This window comes from Triturus cristatus, chromosome 5_1 (assembly GCF_964204655.1).
Source record: "Triturus cristatus chromosome 5_1, aTriCri1.1, whole genome shotgun sequence".
Classification (NCBI taxonomy): domain Eukaryota; kingdom Metazoa; phylum Chordata; class Amphibia; order Caudata; family Salamandridae; genus Triturus; species Triturus cristatus.
Genome location: NC_140587.1, coordinates 383,736,463 through 383,762,220, shown reverse-complemented (window position 1 = coordinate 383,762,220; position 25,758 = coordinate 383,736,463). Strand labels below are relative to the sequence as shown.

The following is a 25,758-nucleotide window of genomic DNA, read 5'->3' as shown; positions in this document are numbered from 1 at the left end:
ATGCATAGCACGGTGTACCTAGATGTGAGTCACCATCATGACAAGCATAGCTATAGTGCACACACGTGGTATGCTTGGCTGTGAAACAAGAACATGACATTCCTAACTGGGACACAACAACATGGTATGACAGCTGAGTTGCACTAAAATGACATGAATATCTGTGATACACCAATATGTCATGCACATCTCTGGCACACTAACATGACACGTATAACTGTGACATGCCAACATCACATGTACATCTCTGACACACTAACATGACATGCATAGCTGAAAACATGCAAATATGACATGCAAACTTGTAGTGCACTAGCATGTCAAGCATTGCTGCGCACACAGATATGGCGTGCATTGCGGCGGTGCACTAAGTGTTCATGGCAAGCATAACTGTACCACACTGCCATGGCATTCATAGTTGTGCGCGAGCTGTGTGGCTGTAACATGTTGTGCCTAGCTGTGGTACGGCGCACACCACATGCTGTGTGTGGCAATGATGCACCAACCACATAATCAGCTAATGTCCATTTATATGATCAGGACGGATTGTGACCTAAATACCTAGATAGGGCGAGCAGCACGTCAGCGGGTGTGCTCTGTGCATCTGTGTTGCCTGACCTGGTCTCTGTAGGGAAGGCTGGCGTCAGAACAATTTCTTTCACTTTAAATTTGGTCGTATTTCGGCATCTCAGAAAACTGGAGGCTTCAGTTCATACTTTCTGCAAAGAAGGGCACGTGGAGAGCGGTGTATTTCACTGGTGACCAGGCATGACGTTCTTTGTGAAATGGGGCAGTGTTGGACAAAAGCCCCTGATCAGGAATGCAGCATTCTGGCGCCTTGTCTTAAAAGTCCCCGCATCACGTGATACCTGACCCAGCCCCTCTGGTCAGGGTGCCTGTCTTGCTACGCGTTACCTAGATATTTTATTATCGACGCATACACCGGTCCCTCGCATTAGAAAGGTCAGTGTGGACACTTTCCTCGGAAGCTCTCAATTTTTTCCTTCTCACACTTAAACAAAGCGCCTCGGCCCGGGCCACGCTCCAATCAGATGTGCGCTTTGCTCCCGGTGTCTGAGCTGCAGGAGGACGTGGAACCAGGGCTCGAGTCGGGGTACCACGCGGGTGGACGGCGTCCCCCCACTTATTTTACCGGGTTTTTACCGGGTGGACGCCGTCCACCCTGCCCAAAAGATGGAGCTGGTACCTGAGCCTGCGCGCGCGCTCAGCACTCACCAAACCTAACCTTCTATTGTCGAGAGAGGGCGAATAGAGCTCTTTAAGTTGTTTCACGTTGATGGAGCCGTTCAGTATGACAGACGGGCGCTCGTGGCCCTATATTAGAAAAGGTCAGTATGTGTTTATGCATTTCAGACGGAGACCGGCAAATTTACTGTGGGCAATAAATACGCACCGAACAAGCGCATCTTTAATTTCCCCGCTCCTTTGAGTGTCAATACGGTGACTAATTGCAACGTAAACATTCTCCTTTGCCCTTTGAACCTGCCCCCATCGCCTTCTAACCTTTGTTAATTAGTGGGGACTCCATCTCGTGACGTCACTTCCGGCTGTGAGGTCACTTCCGGTGACACCACCTAACTTGGAGCGTCCCCCCACTTCTTTTTTTAGGACTTGTGCCCTGCGTGGAACCCAAGCAACTGGCTCTTGCAGGGGCCTGCACGCTTCATTTTTTGAAAATAACCTATTTTTTGTCTTAACTGAGGACAAGTTGCTTGTCTTGATTCTGCTGCATATTTTCAGCGATCGCTGACATTTGCATGTCCATGGCCTTCCGCTCCCGGACAAGATGGAGAGATAGCCTGGGTGGGTAATGATCCTCCTGCATAGATCTCTGTGTCACCTGGTTTGGAGTAACAGAGGGGCCACCTCATACTTTTTTTCTTGAATGTTTGATAACGTGAGCATCTTTGATTTGGGTAACAGAAACATCTGTTGTTAAAGTGCTTGAAAGCCGTTCAGTCGGTGGCGTGTGCTACATGAATGGCCAGTCCTGTATAAGCCGGCCTCTGCCCTGCAGTGATTGAAGCCCGGGCGCAATGTCAGCGCGGATATTGTATTTTTTAATAGATGCCTAATCCACATTATCAGCCCAGGGATTGGAGGGCTGGAGCTCGCGCTCTCCCTGCAGCTCAGCGATGGAGTTTAATGCCAGCGAGAGCAGGCTACCTGGCGCCTGCTGCCACCATGCTGGCATCCGGCGAGATAACTCGGCGGGTTGAGTGACCACTGCTGAGAAGTTCCCTGGACCGGTGAATCCGCCCTTCTACCTTCTGTGGACGATAACGTGATTACCATTGAGCAGGACAACAGTGACACCGGATGTTTACAGCGCTGCAAATCAGTGGTGGCAAATACTGTGGTAGGGCAGGCTGGGGTGGAAGCCTGTTACCGACTAGGCTCATAGGAATGATGGAGACATGTTCACCACGAGGCGATATATAAGGCCGCCTAAAGCGACAACATAGTAAGTGGATAAGGTGTCTGGAGCGTCCTGTGCTTTACAGGGGTCGATACTGTCCGGGTCTGAACACTGACACTTCCTGTATCACCAGCACTCAGGGCAAGGCAGCTTTTGGCATCAGCACTTCTCACGAGGCCTGTTACACTGTTAGTGGAAAGGATTTGCACTTCTCAGCAAAAGTGCTATACTTACGAGGGCACCTACCCCCAACTGGGCTGCCAGACGTTTAGTGGGACAGTACTGACGCTACTCATGAGTCTGCGGTACTTTTATTGCACAGCACCAGTACTTCTTATCAGGGCAGCTGTACATTCAGCTGGACATTGCCGAGGTTTCACTTCATGGCTGCTGTTCTATTATTAGGAAAGTGCAGGCGCTTTTTATGCAGGCTGCTATATCTGCAGTTGGTAGGAGAGAGATTTCACGGCAAGAGTGCTTCTACTTTCAATGGGATAGTACCGGCACTTCTCAGTGGAAGCCCTATACCTTTACACTGGATGCTACACGTTAATGGGATAGTACTGACCTCAGTACATCTTTCGTGGTGCAGTATCAGCACTTCTTAACAGGGCTGCTTCAGCTTTACTTTAACACTACTGACATTTCTCAGCAGAGCTGCACTGTAATGTGTGCACATGTCCATAAAACCTATGAGCAAAGATATACTACGCAGACCAACCTTTCTTGCACTCAAATCAGCTGTCATTGAGGGCAGCATGAACAGGTAGATGAGGTTCAACAAATGAATAGAAAGCTGCAGAGGCTAACAGCTGCTGATGATACTACACTTACTAAAGACTGAGCCGACGAGAACGCGTCCTGCCACGAGGGGGATAAAGAAGAGAGGGCTAATGGAAGGGCAGGTAGGGACAAGGAACCCCCCCTGGTGGAGGGTTAATTTGACAGGGGGAGGAGAGGTGGTTTTAAGCAGCAACGCTCAATCAGGTGGTGGGCGAGAGGTCATAACCCAGTGGTCAGAAACACAAGAGTCCAGACTTATTGAAACAGGCCGCGCTTCTCCCTACCCTGTGGACTGCCCTCCAGACCAGCCCCCCAGTCTTCTTCTGGGGTGTGGGGGATAAGGATTTCCACTCTTTCTAGCAAGCCTCTAGCCCGCACGTGTTCACTCCTGTGAAACCATATTTGCATGGCTTCCCTACTTATTCTTTTACTCTCACTAATGTAAATCTCTCCCATGTTGCTCTCTGTCCCCTGGCTCCCTTCCTGTTGTGCTCGTCCTTGTGCTTCGCTCCACTACCTACATACATTCTCCTCTATGTTGCTTTCAGGTTAATCTCCACGCCCTTCTTCTTTTTTTTATTTTTTTATATGTTTTTATTGAGCATGGCATACAATAAAATATATATTTCTTTTTACAATCAGATGTTAAAATACAATTAGATGTTTGAAGTACAATTAACAATACAGAAAAAACAATGAAGAAGAGGGACTCTCAGTAGTATTCAATAACCTCTATACTGCCATATTCAATTTTCCTTTTTGACAAAAGTGTACAGAAATTTCAACTAAAGTGCAATAGCCATTGAAAGTGCAAGATGCTTATTAACTCTTCATATCTAATGAATACTATTTCCACAAGTAAAGTGCAAATGCTTATAAATATGCTGACTGAGTCCATTTAAATAATCATATAAAACATTTTCGTTTTAATCCCCTTTATCCTTTTCTAAATTTTCAAAATATCTCCAATTCACTTCAAATTTTTTGAGAGCTCCTACTCTGCTAGCATATGCTTTTTCGAATTTGTAGATCCTTTTCATTTTATTATACCATTTCAATGGGGAGGGTACATCTATCCATACCCTTCTTCGTGTTGCTTTTAGGTTAAATATCACTCTTACTCCCCTCCACCATCAGCTGCCTCCACCCCCCGTTGATTCAGCAGCACAGCATTGCTGTTGGAAACAAATGTCGTAAATAGTAAAAGGAAATGTTGGTCTCAAGTAAACTTTTGACAGCAGGGCATTGCGTTATTTAATCCTTTAAATTAATTACTGCTGAATTATCTTTTTCATTCCCTAAAACATGTGACTGTCCTCCAAGAAGAGTCACTTACATGTATATTTTGACTTTATTTCTTGTTCAGTCCGAGATAGCCTCCTAGTACACTTCTGTGAACCCCAGCCGTAATACCGGTTGTGTTACATTCTGGCCTGCTTGTTTCTGCAGCTGTCTCTACCATTCTCTACTGCTGGTGGCTCCAGGGCATGTACCACAATAAAGAGTGAATTTACCACCACACATGTACCCAGCTTCTTACAATAAACATCAAAATAAGGACAACATGAAATGCAAATAAAAACTTGCTGATAACTAAAACATAACCTACTTTGTTCCACATCACAATAGGACACTTGCTCCCTGTTTTAATTAATTATAGATGCCTCATTTTAATTCCTTTTTCCATTTCTGTCATTTTTTCTTCTCTTCCTCCCCTCCCTTTCAACCTATTGCCCATTTTCTGGTTCCCCAGCACCCCAAAGCTATACAAATTGCAATAACACTATAAAAATATGATCACGCCACTGCAAACAAAGCAAGCATTGGCATTTCCAATAGGTCTCGCCTTTGGAACCTTTTAAGTGTTTAGTTATGCAGTACAATATCCTTGGTATAACAACATCAACTGTTGCATGTCCAAACACTTATAAGGTCCCAAAGGCGAGACCTATTGATTATGCCAATGCTTGTTTCTGTAGCACTGTCCAAAGCTTCCTATGAACATTAAAATGGGGAATGTAAAATTGTTTTAGTACCTTTTTTGCACCCCATTTGATGGAGCTGCATAAAACCGGGCATGCCAACCCAAAAACATATACATATGTATGTATATGTTTTCATACATGTTTAAGGTGATTGCTTTCACTCGTGAGTGTGTAATAGTGTCCAAGATCATAAAACTTAATTGTGGAATTTATATCGACGTTTTCAGCATAAATCTGGTTGGGTTGAAATATACTTTTCACACTCACCATTTTGTACTCTTTCCAGCCTCTTTGGAAATCCACACTGCCATCTTCTCTGTGTTGTATCACTGTCCAGCCTCCTCCCGCTGACTCCATATTACAATATACCTGTGTAAAAGAATAACATGTTGTCTCAATGACACAATCAGATGTGTACAATTGACTGCTTGCTACCCATAACTAGAAAAATATGCTTGTTTTATTGAGACATATGGTACACATTTAAGCCACTGCAAAACATGCACTAGTGGCTTGGTAACTTTACGTAGATACTATGACTATTGTAAATACACTGAAGTAAAATCCACCTTACAACCATGACTTTTATAACTTTTTTAATAGAGAGCTTAACGATGATAAAAAAAGTGCAAATTAAGCTATGTGATCAAACCATTACCAGTTACATCCATGAACGGTCAAACTAGGGGCCATATTATCAAGAAGGGTGATAACATTATCGCTGCTTTAGCGGCAGGAAACTGCCGCTACACGGCGATAAGGGGCTTGATAATATGCCCTTGAGAATTCCAATAGAAGCCCAGGTTTGTGGTCCTTCACACCAGAACATGGGCTTCTATTGGAATTCTCTAGGGCATATTATCAAGCCCATTATCGCCGCTTTAGGTGCAGTTTCCTGCCCCTAAAGCGGCGATAATGTTATGGCCCGTTCTCGATAATATGGTCCTAGGTTTGCTGAAATGCGGTCCTTGTGGTAATGTCGGATGTTGCAATCATGTAAAAAGCGAATACATTCTATGGCTATAAATATTTTTTTGCTTTTTCAAATTACATGTTTTACATTAGTTTACTGAGGTTTGCATTTCTTAACTCAAAGAATATATAATTACACCCTGTACAATTTAGTACGTTTCCCTTTATTATATTCCCTTCGTTTAGATTCCTTAGAATAATTAAGTATAGTTTATAGGAAACTTTATACGCCTGCTTTGAATGTTGGTCATTTGCTTTTGAGCAAAACTCCTGTCACACAGCAGGACTTTCAGTTAAAAACAATGTTAAATGCCTCTTTAAGCTGTAATGAAATTTCTATGAAAACCACATTTCCTATTCACTGAGGTTCCGATTTGATTGATGTGGTGAAGGAAAAAGGAATTGTTTAATTACGTTTCTGTGATAGGAGGGCTTAACACATAATGATTCACAGGCTGGCACGTGTGGTCTGGCTCTCTTTGTATTGCCGCAAGCAGACACCTGCTGAATTTATGACAGAGCCCAGTTGAGTGCATATGTTAACTGTGCAATGGGTTAGCCAGAAAGTGGCCTAGACTGGCTCATATCCCAGACGAGTTAACTATTTTAGTCATTAAACACCTTTTAACATTTATTCCAAAAACAGAAGGAATCCAGGCGAAGGCATTATTACGAGCTGGTCTGACTAAAATGTTGTGGAAAAGGTAGACTTTTACGAAATATCCACATTACTCAATGCCAAATGCAAACAGCCAACATGTGGCAGAGATCTCCACAAAGGGTTATGCCTGCCACACAGCCATCTTGTACCCCATACTCCTGGTTTATTGGTCTTTACTAATCTAGTTAAAGCATTGATGCCTTATTGTATCGCAAAGTAAAATATATTAAAGTACCATAGAGATTATTTAGAGCACGGTAATTATTTTACATACTGTTTAGGCGCTCACAATCACGAGGACTTTCATTTTTGGCATAGCTGTCTCAAGCACGATATGCTCTTAGCACTGGAAGCAAATTTGTTTGCACATATAGCTTTCACTATAATTATAACCTCATAAATTGATGACTGCTATCCAATTTCCCAACGAGCAATGGCTTCTTTTTAAGAGTCTCTCGCGACCCTACCTTGTTAAGTAACTATCACCAAATTAAAGGACTCCCACAGCTCAAAATTGTAGTTGAACATACTCAGAGCATCTTTGAAACTTTGAAGTATTGTTTGGAAAGAAAACAGTCTTTCTTCCCTCCATATCATGGAGCTTGGCAGGCCCGAAGGCTCTCCTTAATGATCTTTAAATAACAGCAAATGCAATGATTCTATCTTTGATCATCTGGCTTGATCATCTCTCCTGGTCAAACACTTCTAGTCCTTATCCTAAGTGCCTGGGCCTGTCCTGAACCGGATTAACTCCTTCTGACATGGAAGGATACAGTGAGTGAAGCTAGGCAATGTTTTTTTCTTCCCAAGCTGGGTTTGGAATTCTCTGAGCTCTCTGCTCTTGACATAAGTGACTTGAAAGCTCTATTGTACCAGTCTAAGACATTGCACATCTTTAGCATCAGTAGTCTCCAGAAGATTGCTAAAGGAGCTTAATGAATGAATAGATTAAACATACATTGATAAGGATATGACGTTATATTGTTGGGCAATGATCATCTGACTTAAGGAGTAAATAATGTGCAACCCCATTGTTGTTGCCTTCTACACTGGAATCAACAAATCCCTGCTACACAAACTCCAGATTATCCAGAACACCCTGGCAAGACTCGTCCTTGGCATCCCTCGACATGAGCACATCACCAAACACCTGCGAGACCTCCACTGGCTCCCCGTCGAGACGAGAGTAACCTTCAAGCTACTCACCCATGTCTACAAATCCCTTCACAAGACCGGATCCAAATACCTCAACAAAAGTGTCTCCTTCCACATTCCCAAGAGAAACCTCCACTCCGCCAACCCCGCCCTAGCAGAAACCCTGCGCATCCGCAGAACCAGAGCGGATGGAAGAGCCTTCTCCTACGTCGCGGCTAAGGCCTGGAATGAGCTCCCGGTCAACATCAGACGCTCCCCTACTCTGCACACCTTCAGGAAGAGCCTCAAGACTTGGCTTTTCAGCTGACTCAGAGCTGCACCTCCCCAACCCCAATGCCTTCAGACCCTCACGGGTGAGTAGCTTATAATCCCCCGATTAATTGATTGATTGTTGTAGAGAAAAACAACTCTCATGCTAGAGGAAGCTGATCTGCCTAATTTACATTTTGCCAATTAAGAAGCAGACAATTTTCCAATGAGGGAGATCCCATCAGCACAATGGTAACTTTCTCAGGGAAAGAATGTTCACTAGGATGGCAATATGGTGGAATGTCATTCCAAATGTGGGTACTAGAACTGTAATCCTTAAAGTTGGGGTACACTTCAAGTACACACAATACAAATGTCACTGACATGCTGGGAGTTATCAATTTGCATCTATTTTAAGGTATTTCTTTTCAAGATTGCTGTTATTGTCAAGGAAACCGTCCCAAAATTAGTGGAACACAGGCCTGTTGGAATTGAGCAACAAGTCTAGTACAATTTATGGAGGCATAACGGCTACTCAGTGGTGTTCTCTGCGGTGGAGCTAGTGATGCTTCCAGTTGGACCAGCCATTGAAGCATTCAAACGTAAGCGAGGGTGGGACATCTGTCGTCTTTTAGGAGGTGTACTGTTACCAATCACACACTAGTACGTGCATGACCCTGCTATTTTATTTGCACTCTCACCTTTCTATGCCAGCAAGTGTCATCATCTGGGAGTTATTTGGGATGCTCAGCTTTCCCCTAACACGCAGATCAATGCAATGATTAAACCCTACTTTTTCACCAAAGACAATTAAAGTGAATTATCAATGTCAATAAAGTAGATTGTGCCTTGCCTTTTTTACAAAGGGTTTGAAATGTGGTAACCTATATGGCTTTATGGATTACCAATAGCAAGGTTGATTCCAGCTCCTTTGTGTTGTTTTCAAATGTTTCCGTGGTTTGGCGTTGTTATGTGTGAATAGGAAACTACAAGGAAACTGCAAGAAATGTACAATCCTTAAAGAACATTCAGATCCAAATCTGAACGGGTGATTCTGATCATGAGGTATAAGTGTAACTAGAGAGAAGGCCAAAGATTGGCTGTTCAAGAATGTACATTGTGGAATGAGCTTGCTTTGCACATGAGATCCTCTTTGAAACTCAAGCTATTTAGGAATGTTCTACCTTTATTTTTTTTAATAACTCTTTTTTTATTGAGCAGTTGTTCAGAGTCAATGAAATATAATTCCAGAGCAGATATAAGCATATTAGGCCACTTGCAAGGGGCCTGGGCATATGTTATCGCCAACGTAAGTTCCAGCCACCCAGCCCAGTGTGCTGCATCGTGTGTTGTAAAGAGCGTTGTCCACAGCCCACGTTCGGGATGAAACTACCCTGTACCCTGACCAAACCACCCAGGACTCTCCAAAAAAGTATACGTACACAAAAACAGAACTCCAGGCACTGAACACAGGTGTCCACCTCACCTGCCTGCACTCTATGAGTACGAACAATCCCCTGACGTGTCCCATCTGTGGATTCACAGGCAAAACCAAGCCTCTACAGAGAAAGGTCACAGGAGAAAAGTTAGACCACACTAACCACTGGAAGATGGGACTGATCAACTGTAGATCCCTCCCAAAACAAACAATCGAGATTAAGCTCCTAATAGAGGAGGAAGGGCTTGAGGCCCTATTCTTGACAGAAACCTGGCTTCATGACAGTTCAAGCCCAGACATTGTAAATGCCCTCCCCCAGGGCTTTGAAATCCATCGCATCGACAGAGAAGGTGAGATAAGAGGTGGCATCGCTATTATTTGCAAATCACATCTTGCCTGTGCCATCACCCCCTAAACATAGCTAAGTGTGAGGCGCTCACTTTCAGACTATCCCTCACTCCTGAATGCTCCTTCTCAGGATGCCTTGTACACAGTTCCTGGAAGCCACCCCAGACATTTAGCTAGTCTGATGATAGAGAAAAGCGCCTTCACTGTACTAAGTGACTTTAACATCCACTTGGACACGCTAACCCCTCAACTATGAGATGCCTAGCCGACCTAGACTCACTACAGCTTACTCAGCTAGTACATCTGCCCACTCACGAAAAAGGCCACATTCTGGACCCTATCTTTTCAAACGACCCCAGACTGGATACACTCGACCCTATCTGGATGCCATGGACAGACCACTCCCTCGTCCCTATTCGGTTCCTAAAACCCAATATCACAGAACAAAAAAATATAAGTCCAGTCCTACGACACAAATGGCCAAGGCAGGCCCCCGCAGCATGGGCCACAGACCTTGAGTCATCAACTCCACCAGAATCCATAGAGCTAGTAGAAGCCCATAAAAATTGGTCATCTTGGATAAAAGGACCCATAGACCGTAACTTCAGGAAGCCAGGCCCAATAAAACCAAAAAACACTAACAGATCTTCTTGGTTTAGCCCGGAGCTGGTCACCCAAAAACAAACTTGAAAAAGCTTGAACGAAGTTGGAAAAAAACCTATGACCCCGAACTCAGAATAGCCTACAAATCAGCCATCCAGCAATACCACAAGAAAATCAGGAACGCTCAAGCGGCCTACTTTGAGAAAAAAATTGAGAACTCCTCCAACTCCTCAAAGGAGCTGTTTAAAATAGTAAAATCTCTCTCCACAATCGGCCTAGGTGCTAACATGCCCCAAGGCTCAAAAGAGAGATACAATGAGCTAGCCTCATTCTTCAAGCGTAAGGTGGAAAAAATCTACAACTCACTACACACCAACACAAGCCCGACTGCAACATCCACCGAAGCCCCCACATTCTCCATAGAACGTCACAAGACCATAGAACTGCCAACGTCCCCTCCCCTCCCGGAACTATATTCCTTCCCCAAACTGAGCGAGGATCAGGTTGGCCCTCTGTTATTAAACATAAAATCAGGATCACCTTTAGACCCAGCACCCCGCACATTCTTGCACAAGGGGGCAAAAGTATTCTTACTCAACTCTCCCACCTGATCTCCTTATTCCTCGAAAGTAGCACAGTACCCAAAGAGTGGAAACATGCCATTGTGAAACCCCTTCTTAAAAAAACCCAACTCGACCCCGCCTCACTGGCAAACTACCGTCCGATCTCACTGCCACCCATCCTGGTCAAAATCACGGAAAAAAATGTGAATAAGACAGTTTCACAATTCCTGGAGTACAATAGAATCATATACCAAACACGTATGGGATCCAGACCAAGACACAGCACAGAAGCAGCCCTGCTTGTTGTCACCGAAAAACTGAAAGCCACCCTAGATCAGGGAAGAGCCGCAGCACTCATGCTCCTGGATCTCAGCGCCGCCTTCGATACCATTGACCATGCGGTGCTGATAAACAGACTCACGGACATTGGAATCAAAGGCACAGCCAACAAATGGCTAGCCTCCTTCATGAACGGAAGAACGTTCCAATGCATGGAGGCTGGAATCTTCTCAGACGTCCTCTCAGCCCCATGGGGGGTTCCTCAAGGATCATCCCTGAGCCCAACCCTCTTTAATATTTATTTGAGCCCACTTGCCCATATAGTACAGGAGTTCGGCCTCTCCATCGTGTCATACGCCGATGACACACAACTAGTGGTATCAATCTCAGAATCCATCAACTCGGACCACATGCATCTTGCCCCTTACCTGGAAAAAATTGAGTCCTTGATTGCAGAGTGCAGCCTTAAACTAAATGGGGATAAAACAGAGCTCATGATCTTAGGCAGTAACTTCCGCCCACGCTCTGAGATCCCATGGCCAGCAAAATGGGGTTACCCCCCCACCCAAAACCTGTATAAAAAAACTTAGGAATGTGGCTGGACCAGAATCTAACGATGGAGACCCAAGCACAAAAACTGGTGAACATCTGCGTTGGGATGCTTCGAAGTGTGGAAATTTAGCTTGCAAACTGAACATTATCTGCGCCATCTTGCCTCTCCCCAGCGCCACGCATAGCAAATGCACGGTCGCCATTTTAGGCACCCCACTCTCTCTCCCCGCTCACTCTCGATTGCCAGCGCTTTCCCCCGGCGCTGCGAGCATCCCCCGCGCGCCGGCCACCCCCGCTCTCTCATACAGGCCATAAACCCTCTCCTTCTGCGCGACCCTGCTACGGAACCACTTCCGACCGACAACCCATACATGGTCATGCCTCTCCTTTGATAACCCCCTTCCTCTGCGCCCCATTGTCTGAACTGGTCCCAGGCCATCACCTAGCTCTGCGGATGCAGTTTATTGCCCCTACTGTAAGGGAAACACCCCACATCAAAGGGATTACAGTAGATCAAAGCCCCTACTCCCTGAGACCCGACCGGTCACACACCCCCCAGGAATTGGCGGAATACCCTGCTGCGCAATAGCCATCTCCTACTGTGGATGGGGTGGGAACTTCTACTGTATCTATGTGTGGGATCGGATCTAAACCGGGGCTTCAGGGGATATTTCCCCCGCACATCAAGGGAATCTCAAGAATGTACTATGTATAATAAAGCAATAAACCAGTGTATAAGAGACCAGGTCTCAGAGATGCAGTTAGAGCACCTCGTGACGATACCTTGCTGTCTGATCTGATGTGTTCTGCTCCGACGGAATAAAACTTTGTTTCCTGCCTTCCAGTCTCCGGCGCCTGCCTCTTTTATTGGTAAAATCATCGAGTGGTATGAGAGGCGATTACCGCCGGGCAAATACTTGAAAGGTTATCGACTGAAACTGCCGCTACCATTTAACAATTGGCGTCCCAAATGTGGGGCCCATCAGCGACACGTGGATCCAGTGGGAGAGGTCCCGACGACAGAGTGAACGACTGCAACGATCGGGAGAGCTCCTGCCCAATAGACCCTCGTCTGGCAGCCGATCATCCGAACTTCACTGGTTCCGAGCAGACCTCTCTCTCGAGTGATCTACGGTCCTGACTGGGAACCATCAGGAGTGCCGCGGCAAATACGGAGAGTAGAGGACGATCGGGCGCTGGAGGCGGAAGACGAGAAACTGTCCACGCGGTCCGGGTAAGGTCGTGATACACGACAAATTGAGAAATAATTGATTGATTGTTTGACGCTTTGGAAATACTAGTATTGCTCATTGATTGTTCTTTTTGAGATATTCGCTGTCTACAAAACGGGGAGGAGTAGAAATACTCTCTCTCTCTCTCCCTTTGCAGATAGTGAAGGGTAGGTAACGCAGACTTTTGTCCCCGTTGAAACCCGTTGTGCCTATCTTTATCTCCCCATTGATTGATTGTCCGAACATTGATTGTTTTGGAGAATAGTGCTTTTTGAGATATTCTCTGTTTGCAAATAACGTAGAATAGGAATATTCTGTCTAGTCTTTGCAAATAGTGAAGGGTAGGTAATGCTGACTTTTGTCCCCGTTGAAACCCGTCATGCCTATCTTTATCTCCCATTGATTGATTGATTGATTGATTGTCCGAACACTAGTTGTTCGATATTGGTTCTTTGGAGGTATTCTCTGCTTGCAAATAACGAAGAATAGAGATATTCTGTCTAGTCTTTGCAAGCAGTGAAAAGATAGGTAGTGCTGACTTTTGTCCCCGTTGAAACCCGTCATGCCTATCTTCTCCCCACTGATTGGTAGTTGGTTCTGCCCGGACCGCTTATTAGAGGTGAACCATCCGGCTCCACTGGAGGGCACCCCTAATAAGGAGATGTTCACTAAATATGGACTAGTCGCCGTAGCTTATACCAAGCTATGGCATAAATATACAAAGAAGGACCCCGAGAGTCAGTGGCCACTGATGGGATCCTTCGACGACCATAAGATAGAAGCGCTAGAAATAGCTCTGCGTAGCAATACGACGACGCCTACTATGCTTGACAGTATCGGCATGTGGCGCAAAGAAGCGACGCAACGGAAAAAGAGGGAAGAAGTAAAAGCAGAAAAGGAATTACGAAAGGCAGCTCACCTTGCCGCTAGAAAGTTAGAAGAAGACATAAAGGAGAGAAGGGAAACTAAACTAAGACAGGAGCCCGGAACCTCAGGCCAGTACGCTGTTAGGACCCCTTCTTTGCTCCACCCTGAGTTGTCCTCCAAGCAGCGAACGAATGACGAGTTACTGTTAGGTCCCCCGATCATTTACATGCCCCCTCCGTATGCACCCTCCCAATCAATAGTGCAACCCCCACAACCCCCGAACACGAGCGAAAGCAGTACAGGGGCCTCGGCCCTCACGGCCTCCGCGCCGGCTGAGCCTCTTGTGCCGAACCCAACGTCGACTACAACGCTAGATGACCATGAGATAGGAAAGAAAGAGTCCACCAGAATGAATCGATTAACTAAGGATGAACGAACAGGATTCGACAAGATAGTAAAGGCACTGGTAGGATCCTTTTTGACCTTACAAAAACTAAAATACCGCTAGGAGTTAGCCCTTTGTGGGACATATGAAACCAAGGGAAGGAGTCAAGCTCACGGTCGAGACGACCGCGAGGTAGCCCGACTCCATTACTCTCGCTACCTAAACATGTCTGCCCTACTGCCCACCCCGCCCAATAAGCATGACAAAATCCCGCACAAACGGAAGCCTGCTGACACCCACCATCGACGCCACCAAACTAGGGCTAGATCGCGCACAATTGGGCTATGTTATTTTTCCGATTGCACAGTAACCTCCTTGTGCTCATCATCAGACTGCAAATATGTACAAACACTCCAACGAAGTAATGTAGTTATAACATTTTAATAACTTATAGGATATAACAAACACACCAACAGGGTAAACAGGTTAAAACACGTTTTAAAACAACTATTTACATGACAGTCTGCTGCAACCTCCATCCCAAAGCCTTAACGTCCACGTGACACCGTCCTCGCCTCTCCTTCCTCGAAATTGCAACATTGGCCTGTTTTGGGCGGTCCCTCTTAGTTGACTTTGGGCTATAAAAGCCATGCAAAAATCCCTTGACATCAGTGGCGGGCGATTGTGCGAATAGGCCGGAGGCTATACGAAGCGCCGAAGTTCTGGCAACACCAAGGCGGAGCCCGCCACGCTGTGCGGGGCTTTCCGCCTTCTCTTCTTCTTTCTTTAATGAGGGCTGGTGCCCTGGCGGGGGGAGGCGACGCGGACGGGCCTCCCCCACCTCCCCAGGTGGAGGCTCGCCGGGCACCCCAACCGTCTTTGACTCACCGGCCAGCTAAGCTGCACCCAACCGTCTTTAACTCACCGGCCAGCTAAGCTGCACCCAACCGTCTTTAACTCACCGGCCAGCTAAGCTGCACCCAACCGTCTTTAATTCGCCGACCAGCTAAGCTGCACCCAACCGTCTTTAATTCGCCGGCCAGCTAAGCTGCACCCAGCCATCTTTTTCATCGGCCTGCTGAATTTCACCCTGGCACGCTGTGCGGATCTTCCCAGTCACTTCTTCCTTCAATAACGGAGGGTGCCCTGGCGGGGGGAGGCGACGCGGACGGGCCTCCCCCACCTCCCCAGGTGGAGGCTCGCCAGCAGATGAGGGCACCCCAACCGCATCTTTCACACGTCAGCCAGCTGAGTTGCGCCCTGCCACTTCATTCGCCGTTCGGCTGAGCCGGCACCCCTGCACGCGGCCGCCAGGCAACCACCCAAGCACCGGGTTCACCAGGACTGCCGCTAGCACCCGACATGAGGAGTGGGCCCCCGCAGCAAGGTAATCGGGGACCCACCCCGGTGGTGATACCATCCAAACTGCTGTCGTCACTGCTACTGGAATCACCCCGGTGGCGGTACCATCCGAACTGCCGCTGTTACTGCTGCTGGCTCCTCTCCGGTGACTGTACCAAAGAGCTGCTGCTACTGCTGCCCTTGAACTCCGGCGGTTGACCCCTCCGGTTCCAGGCCTGACCCACCGTGAGACTATTCTGGACTCGAAAGCTTGTTTGCTAGGGCATGGGCCCCACCCTTGACAGAACGCTCCCCTCAGCCTTGCAGAATTGGTTGGAGTCATTTGACATTCGACTCCTGCGGACTTCCGGTAAGGACAAAACCACCACCATTGCTCTTTTTGCCCCCGGGCGGCAGCCACCTTGCCTCCGCTTGGTGCAGTGAGACAGTAAAAGCGTCGGCGGAAGAACCCGCCTGCTGCCCCGCCCTAAGAACAAACCGTGGCATTGCTACAAGGTTGCAGTGACGCCATACTGACGCAAAGTTGACGCTAACGAAAGTTCTCGAACTGCCGAAAGGAATTCTGGTTCAACAGCTAATTCATGGAAAGACTTAGACTGTGCACTGGCCCGACCCCGCCCCAAGATGGCGCTGATGTAGGAGTGGCCTACAACTCCTTGTGGCGTTCCAGCCACGTGACATTTGTGTTAAAAAGAGATATATAAATATATGTATGCGATGCTTTCACACATGAGGGTGGGGGAGAGGGGGGGAACCGATTTTTATGTTAATCTAGTGTTGCTCATGTTGCTCGACGCCTCTCGCACCGTGGCCAGCCTATAGCGGCTGTAGGCCCGTATTTCTACACTGACATTGTTTTAAATAAAGGGCTTCTTAAAAAGGAATTACGGAATCAGTGTCATGACTAATCATCTGGGTTGTTGAAGGTTTCTCTTTTAAATAAAAGATTGTCACTCCTAAGCGAAAGCATACAGATAATACGGACTCAATTTGCCTAAAATATTTTTGTTTAACGGAATTTGTACCCATCACGCCTGCCCCCCCCCCCTTTTTCCAAGAATAGTCAAATCAATAATGAACTATAACTTAAGATATATGTCGCACGCAAGGTATGGTATCCTGCACCATAATACACGACCAATTGAGAAATACATGCACGACCAGGGAACCCGAATTTAGGAGATGAATGAACTAGAGCATCTTTGCCTTGAACTAAAGAATAATAGGTCCGTGGTATTACCCACCCCTGCGGCTAGCCTGGTACATGGTAGGTAGAACTTTTCGTGTCTGCGCGCGCTGGGGTATTTTGAATACTGCACCTCCCCTCCCCTCTTATTTTCCCCTCTATAGGTCACGACGAAGTTCCGACTGAAGAGTGGAGTGGACATGGACCGCACCAAGTTCAATATCAGGGAAAACATAGACAAACGATGTGACATAGTGCTTAAAATTACAGACCACCATTGGGAACATGAAAAACTGTATGATATGATTGTGCGTGTGTACTACGATTATACGATATGAATGTGCATGCATTTCATGTTCGGGTCACTTGAAGAGAGCGTCATTGTATGATTGAAGTGCTCGTCCACCGATCAAAGGGAGGAGAATAAAGGGTCAGACAACCCATAAGATAAACTACAAAATACTAAAGGTACGCAACATGCATTGGAATAGAGGACAGGAAAGGAGAGGTCCCCGTGCTCGACGCAGCCCTGAGTCTCCGTCTTGATGCATGTACTGTCACACCCTATCCGGCATTTGTGTGTACGTGATCACCGAATTTATGTCTTTTCCCCGCTTGTGTTTTCTTACATGGAACAGACCCATGCTACTCCATGTTGTGTGTGCACCAAGTGGCCTATTATCTTACCCATCTCTCTCTCTCTCTCTCTCTCTCTCTCTCTCTCTCTCTCTCTCTCTCTCTCTCTCTCTCTCTCTCTCACTCTCTCTCCCCCTCCCTCGCAAAAGGCTCTTTCTTGCCCTCTTTTCTTCTTGAATAAATTAACGACATACACCTCTTTGGTAAGTGTATAATTGGCCTGAACACAGTGGTGTTCGAACAAATTGACAGAAACAAAAACGACCATACTTTACCACGTTACTACCTCTCCTTTTTACAAACGTTAAGCCTAATCGGCTGAGAAGGAAAGGACAGGTAAGACGACTGATGTCTCCCAATCTGACCCTCAACACGGGGACTATATGTCAGTGGTTTTTTTGTTTTTAAAGGACACCATCTCCACCGCCCAGAATTACCCCTGACCAATTAGCCCGAAATAGAATGTCTAAAGCACCCTGTTCTCCCAAAGATAACTCCAGCCCTATACTAGCCGTCTCAGAGTATCCCGAACGAAACAGCTGATGGCCCTGTTTTAAACTGATAAAGGGTCACCTACTGTATGAAAAGGATACTCGTGAACGCATGACCGTAGCACCTCGCACTTACGGGTATTACCAAACCTTGTATTATAGGGCGCAGAAACTGACACCTAGAAGGCCAGACGATGGACAGGGACACCCACAGAACCCTGCACCACAGCAGTAATTAATAGATTAGTAACACGCACCTTAACATCAGAGTTAATAGACACCAATCATATAGTAACAGATAAGAGCATTTCCGCAACTACTCAGTGGTTGGGAGAGAGAATGAAGTATGTAAATATCTTCCCTGCCAAAATCCCTAAGACTTTTGTTTCTTATAACCTATTCAAGGATAACCTGCAGCCATCGGAAGAGAGGGGTCGGATGTGACGCACAGTCTGGCTGCGGATCATAAAGCATCTATGACATCGACCAAGGGGGAAGCGACGAAGCAAAAAGGGTGTGAGACGAGACACCATTATCAGAACGATAAGCGCGAAGGGCTACATCGAGGCCCCTGCTCACTGACCAGCGTGCCTGAAGTCTCAACCCGTCGGGCCCGATTGATGGGCCCAGTGCTGAAAGATTCTGCTCTCCTTGGTCCACATTTTTGATCCGATCCCACGCCACCCCATTCTCTCTTCCTCTTTCATTTGGACTATGACTTTGACCTACTACCGAGGAACAAAAGGCCGGCACCCTGTCCCAATGTACCTGTGGTGAACTGTGCTAAGGAACAGGACTGTGATCAAAGAACAGTGAGTGGTCACACCCTGCCACTCGAGAAATCGGATTTGAGCTGGACCTTAGCTCCACCGCCGGTGCTCAACAGTGCCAACGAAAGAAGAACAACAATGAGAGCTTACCAGTGATAGCTCTTTATAAAACAAGGACACTGGAAAGAAGGACCCATGTCAAAGTTGAAAATCCTCTCCCAACCACCTTATTATATTAACTATCTTCTTCATGATGTTGCATCAATCACTTCCGACTGTACACTGAGAAGTTAAGAAAATGTAACTTTGTATAGTAACATTCATACAACACCAGCCATGTACACGACTATACTGCAACTTTGAATGTACTTCCTCCTCGCCTACTTTATCAAACTGTATGAGACAATGTACAAATGTGTCAGATTACTCCTGCCTACCCTAAAGACTCTGTATCTTTAAATGTATGACGAACATTGACGATACTGTAACTGAAAGGCTAACAAAGGTGAATATTGGCCGGACAAGCTGGCGAGATATGTTAAAAGGGAGGACTGTGGAAATTTAGCTTGCAAACTGAACATTATCTGCGCCATCTTGCCTCTCCCCAGCGCCACGCATAGCAAATGCACGGTCGCCATTTTAGGCACCCCACTCTCTCTCCCCGCTCACTCTCGATTGCCAGCGCTTTCCCCCGGCGCTGCGAGCATCCCCCGCGCGCCGGCCACCCCCGCTCTCTCATACAGGCCATAAACCCTCTCCTTCTGCGCGACCCTGCTACGGAACCACTTCCGACCGACAACCCATACATGGTCATGCCTCTCCTTTGATAACCCCCTTCCTCTGCGCCCCATTGTCTGAACTGGTCCCAGGCCATCACCTAGCTCTGCGGATGCAGTTTATTGCCCCTACTGTAAGGGAAACACCCCACATCAAAGGGATTACAGTAGATCAAAGCCCCTACTCCCTGAGACCCGACCGGTCACACACCCCCCAGGAATTGGCGGAATACCCTGCTGCGCAATAGCCATCTCCTACTGTGGATGGGGTGGGAACTTCTACTGTATCTATGTGTGGGATCGGATCTAAACCGGGGCTTCAGGGGATATTTCCCCCGCACATCAAGGGAATCTCAAGAATGTACTATGTATAATAAAGCAATAAACCAGTGTATAAGAGACCAGGTCTCAGAGATGCAGTTAGAGCACCTCGTGACGATACCTTGCTGTCTGATCTGATGTGTTCTGCTCCGACGGAATAAAACTTTGTTTCCTGCCTTCCAGTCTCCGGCGCCTGCCTCTTTTATTGGTAAAATCATCGAGTGGTATGAGAGGCGATTACCGCCGGGCAAATACTTGAAAGGTTATCGACTGAAACTGCCGCTACCATTTAACAGAAGGATTAGAAAAATATTGTACCTGCTCCCAGAAAAATCAAGGAAGACAGTGGCTCAAGCCTTAGTGTTGTCAAGGCTTGACTACGGGAACTCATTATACCTTGGTTCCCCCAAATATGTCACAGACAGGCTGCAAACAGTTCACAACGCAGCAGCCCGACTACTCCTTAAAATACCCAAACACCAGTCAGTAAGGGCCTCCCTCAGGGAGCTACACTGGCTTCCGGACAGGGCCAGGATTAAATTCAAATCCCTCTGTCTGGCGCACAGAGCAATGCACGGGAAAGGCCCCGCGCTAGTATGAGAACTGATCTCCCAGTACGCTCCACCCCAGCATCTCAGGTCAGGATCAAAATTCCTGATGAACACCTCAAGAATCAAGAGATCCAGATGGGGTGGAAGGTCATTCAAACACCGTATGGAACCAGAGCTGCGGACGATCGAGAACGAATCAACCTTCAAAAAGAAACTAAAAACATGGCTGTTCCCCTGAAATATCTGCTGAAACCCTGTATCTTGCCCTGGGATGCCTAAGGGTAGCCATGTGCTCTATAAATCCCTAAACCTAAACCTACCCTCCCCTCTTCCCCACTCAGTCTCTATCTTATGTCCCCTTATATTGAGTCCATGGTTCCCAGATCTTTTCGTTTCTACCTTTATTTTTCATGACAATTCTATGCCATAGACATAAAATAAGTAAACGTTATTGTAAGCAACTGAAGCCAATAAAAGCTAATAATTATCAACCCAAAAATTATGGGTCTTACCTGCAGTCAAGGATGCATACAGAGAGACTGGGTACTTTACAGTCTTTATTGCATCTCAGGTAATGGGAATAAGGGTATTAACCTGTCTTTTACCATATAAAAGATGGAACAAAAATGCTTAGCCACAAGGGAGCCATTAAGGTAGCGATGGTTCCATTACTCACTCTTAATTTATTTTTATTTTTTTATAAATGTCTGAGTTACTCAACATTCTTTTCCATTGTAGTGACACAGGGGCCTGGCATGAATACAGTAGCTTCAAAGGGTGAGCACCAGTTTCCTTTTGGAAGTCCACCAGAAGTAAGATGAAAAAACAGTGAGCATCATAAAGAAGCTTGTTAACACTGGCTAATGGCACAGACACTGAATTTTCTTTAGATAAAGAAACAACAAGCATTGGCAAAGCCATTCGTTCTTTACTTTGGGGCCTATTGCCAATGTCTTTTCACGCTGCTGTAAAGCATCTTCAAAATGCTGTTCAGCAGGGCCAAAATTATGAAAAAAATAGGTGCGGCACAGCAACCGTGTTTTCTTTCTAGGCGCATGCATGCATCATTATAAATGAGCACACACAAAGTGACACAGGCCCCTTTTTAATTTCGTGATCCAAGAAGGATGAGTAAATAGAAAAATGAAAAAGATGTCGTGCAAAAATATTTTGGCAGCAAAATAGATTTTTAATAAAAGATAGTCGCCTTGGCGAGCAGATGGGGCAATATGGAGTAGGCAAAAGGAAGAGAAAATCAGGACACAAAAGTGAACAACAACCAGGGCAGGGGAGACACATGCAAGCGAGAAAAGCAACATGGAGTGCAAGGAACATGGCATTAATCAGGGGGGGAAGCACACAAGAGAGCTTACAACATTAGAGAGATGGCAACATGAAAGAAGAGGAGGGGGAGAAGCATACAAGGGTGAACACTGGAAAACACATGCAAGCAAAAAGAAAAAAATTAGTTCTCTAAAAGTGAGGCAGCCGTTCAGAGAGATGGCAAACAGGCTATGCCCAGGGGGAGTGATACACACAAGATAGACAAGCTGGGACAAGGGCACGGAATAGGGAAAATTAAATATATGAATAACTCCTATTCCATCATCTGTCAACTTCCCCCTACCTCACCCCACCGTCCTACCGCACTTACCTGCACGGACTGCTGGTGCATTGTAGACACGCCCCGGCTGCCCTTATTTTCCACCAGGCATTTCCCCAGAGGTGTGAGCCTTTGGAGGCTAGTTTGCAAAGCAGTTTACAAAGTTTCTCCACCTTCCCCAGGTTCTTATAGCAGGCGCGGGAAAGAGGATTCATGAGACATAAAGAAAAGAGGTTGAAGAGAGCGCGGAGGAAGGCAGCAGGGCGGGTTTCATCATTTTTGTCAGGCCTGCTTTTGGCTCCCAGTACTATCCTGGTCGTCGACACTGGCCACTTCACTCACATCTCAGTTATATTTTTAGATGTTTGCAAGTGACGTTTAAGGAAAAATAGCAATAAAAAGTACAAATAGTAGAGAAAGAAGAGATGAAAGGAGAGAAAACAGAGGAGTATGTGTTCTCTCTCACTCCGACCCTCCTCACACATAAAATGTCCTATGAGGGGGCAATAGCCCCCACCCTCGCTACAAAAGAAAGCAGTAAAAAAGGGAATCATGAAAAATCAGAAATCCCTTTCCACTCAAGCTATAACATAGCGACGGATGTTAGCACGTTCATGATCTGAATGTATGATAACACGTCGCAGAAGCATGTCTTCATACACCACTGAGTGCGTGTTGTTGTTTCTGTGGGCATTATCTGCCAGCTGGTTGTTCCCTCTACCCTACCTCTTCTCTGTTTCCTTTCTGTATAATATACCTATTATATCAATATTTGATTTCCAAATGGAAGTTGCAATTGTTCAATACTGGAAAATAAGAGCTCTTTAATAAACAATGAATCTAATAGGACAATGTCTAATTTCCAACCAGCAGGGCTTACATTTACCTTATTTCTGTGTACTAACTTTGAATTCTTAAAAAATTGTATCTCTTCCGTGTACTGGAAATCTTAGATTTTTTGTTTTTAAATTAATAAATACAATCAATATACACAATAGTAAGCAATCAAAGGTTGGCTCAGTGATGATGGAAGTCTCCTAACAATGTCTTCTTGTTGTGGCCACTCTTAGAAGCAGACTGTTCCTTCTGTTTGGGTGTGCCACATGCTGCTTGTTTATTTCTTCAAAGAAATACCAAAGTGCTGTGGACATAAACGGGAGAGAGAACCACACCCTGGGAGACGTGTCAGAGTTCCTTCTGTGCAAGAATGAAGTCTCTTACAGATTGACTGAACCACTGACACATAACCCGCTTCATAGAGTGCAGACTGAAAAACAGAAAGGAAATATCGAGTCTCTTAAACAACAATGATCACACCTCATCAATCAACGTTTTCGACAAGTGATGAATGCCAAACCAAAGAGTGTGGCAAATAGTGTTAACATGCTTAACTGCATCGGTATGGCCGGGTGTCAAGGAAAATAAATGTCAAAAGTTCTAAAACAATGAATGAATTAAATCTTTAAGATGGGTGTGAGCAAAGCAGAGTGTGAGAAAAAAATAATAAAAACAAGTAGAAACAGTGCCAAAAGAGATAAAAGTAGGGGAGTTACAGAGATGTGAAATTCCTCCCCCACCTCAATATACAATATCCCCAACCTCAACAAAAAAGAGCAATGAAAAAAGAATCAAGCAACATCATGGAGGGCTTCCCGCTGGAAGTATGGCATAGAAACGGATGTAACCAAGCGATTGCTATGAATGTATGAGAACATCATAGGCAGAAACATGAGTGGGTATTGTTTCTCCTCTATTAAAAGTATTATCCCCCAGCTTCTTGTTGTTCCCTCTATGTCGGCTCTCATTAGGAGTTGGCTGTTAGCTTCCAGTATGTGTTGTAACTCCTGTTAGGGCACATATTTATAATAAGAGTATTGAGATAAAAATCGCATCACCTAGATAGATTTCGGCAGATCAAACCTGGCGAAATGTATGGTAGTGTAAATTACCAGACAATATCGGTTTGGGGCCAGGACCTTTCTGCAGGATCATCCCCAAACTTTTTGCCTTCACCCTCCTGATTTCTGATCCTGTTTTTTGGGCTTTTAGTCCTCTGACTGCTTTACCACTGCTAACCAGTGCTAACATGCCTGTACTCACTACTTAGAACATGGTAAAATTGGCTTAGACCCAATTGACACATTTAATTTACTTGTAATTCCCTGGTAAAGTGGAACTACCTGTGCCCAGGGCTTGTAAATTAAATTCAACTAGTGGGTCTGTAGCACTGATTGTGCCACTAACTTAAGTAGTACTTTAACCATGTTTCAGGTCTGCCCTTGCAGCTTGTGTGTGCAGTTTTAAACTTCAGTTTCTACCTGGCAAAGTAAACCTTTTGCCAGCCCCAAACCGTCATTTTTAATTCATATATGTCACGCCTAGAGTAGGCGCTGGACAACATAGAAGGCAGAGTGCAGTGTATTAAACATGTGGGACATGTACTTTTTAGTTTTACATGTCCTCGTAGTGAAAAACTCTTACATTCATTTTTCACAACTGCAAGGCCTACATCTCTAATAGGCTAACATTTCAGTTAGCTTATTCTATCTAATAAGCGATAATTTCCAAATAGGAGCAGGTAAGAAGTTCATGTTTGGTGCTTTTGGAATTGTAATCCTATCTCATGGTGAAGTCAGATTTTAAATTACAATTTTGAAATTTTTGATTTTAGATATTTGGTATTTTCCTGCGTTAGCCATTTGGTGCCTGCAGCCTGTCTCTGGGTCACATGACTGGATTTAGTGGACATTTGTGCTTTGTGTTCTGCCTCCACACAAAGGCCGTATACCCCCTGTAGTTGGTCTGAAACCAGGACAAGGAAGGCATTGCACCTGTGCACTTCCAAGGTATGCCTCTAGTAGCTTCTTCCCACTTCAAAGGCACAACAGGGTATAAATCCTGGACCCCAGATACCAACTCTTCAGTATACTTCTGGACCTGTGCATACTCTGCCAGGAAGATGGACTGCTGTGCTGCTGAAAGGACTGCCACTCTGCTGGACTGCTGACCTGAAGGGACTGTGCCACTGCTTTGCTGACCTGCTGCCTACTGTCCTCTTGCCTGGGTGAGAAGGGCTGGACATGTATCTCTTGAACCTAGAACCCCAGAGTGACTCTAAGGGCTAGTTGGCTGGCCCCCTGATCTGAAGCCTCAGAGACATAATAGGCTTCCAGTAACCATGTACCTAGCCTCTACCACCTGTGAGTCTACATTGCCAAGTGGTGCCACCCCAGTCCTGGATCCTTGGAAGTAGACTTAATGTGCTCTGCCAGCTACTGTGGATCCAGTGGAACTGATGCATCCCCTCTGCTTGACAGCGCAACCCAAGCAGAAATGACGCATCACCGCTGTGGCGTGGTTTGGACTTGCTGCAAAGACCCGCATTACCTGTGCAGATCACAGCCTCATCGGAACCGCCGCTGCACATCCTCAATGACAGGAGACTTGTAATCAGAGCCTCATATCTCCTTGGAACCAATGCATCAGCCCAAATGTGCAATGTATCCTCGATGTCGGACTTTGCACCGTAAGCCCTTGTCAACGGGATCCA

General features: G+C 45.9%; 1 protein-coding gene across 1 annotated transcript in view; it reads right to left on the bottom strand.

Annotated features, from left to right (window-relative positions):
* The window catches only part of ANGPT1 (angiopoietin 1), a 966,748-nt gene that overhangs the window by 313,369 nt on the left and 627,621 nt on the right, over positions 1 to 25,758 (bottom strand). Inside the window, exon 6 of the mRNA XM_085605097.1 lies at positions 5,476 to 5,577. Coding sequence (XP_085461223.1) covers positions 5,476 to 5,577 — 102 coding nt within the window. The remainder of the gene's footprint in view (positions 1 to 5,475; positions 5,578 to 25,758) is intronic.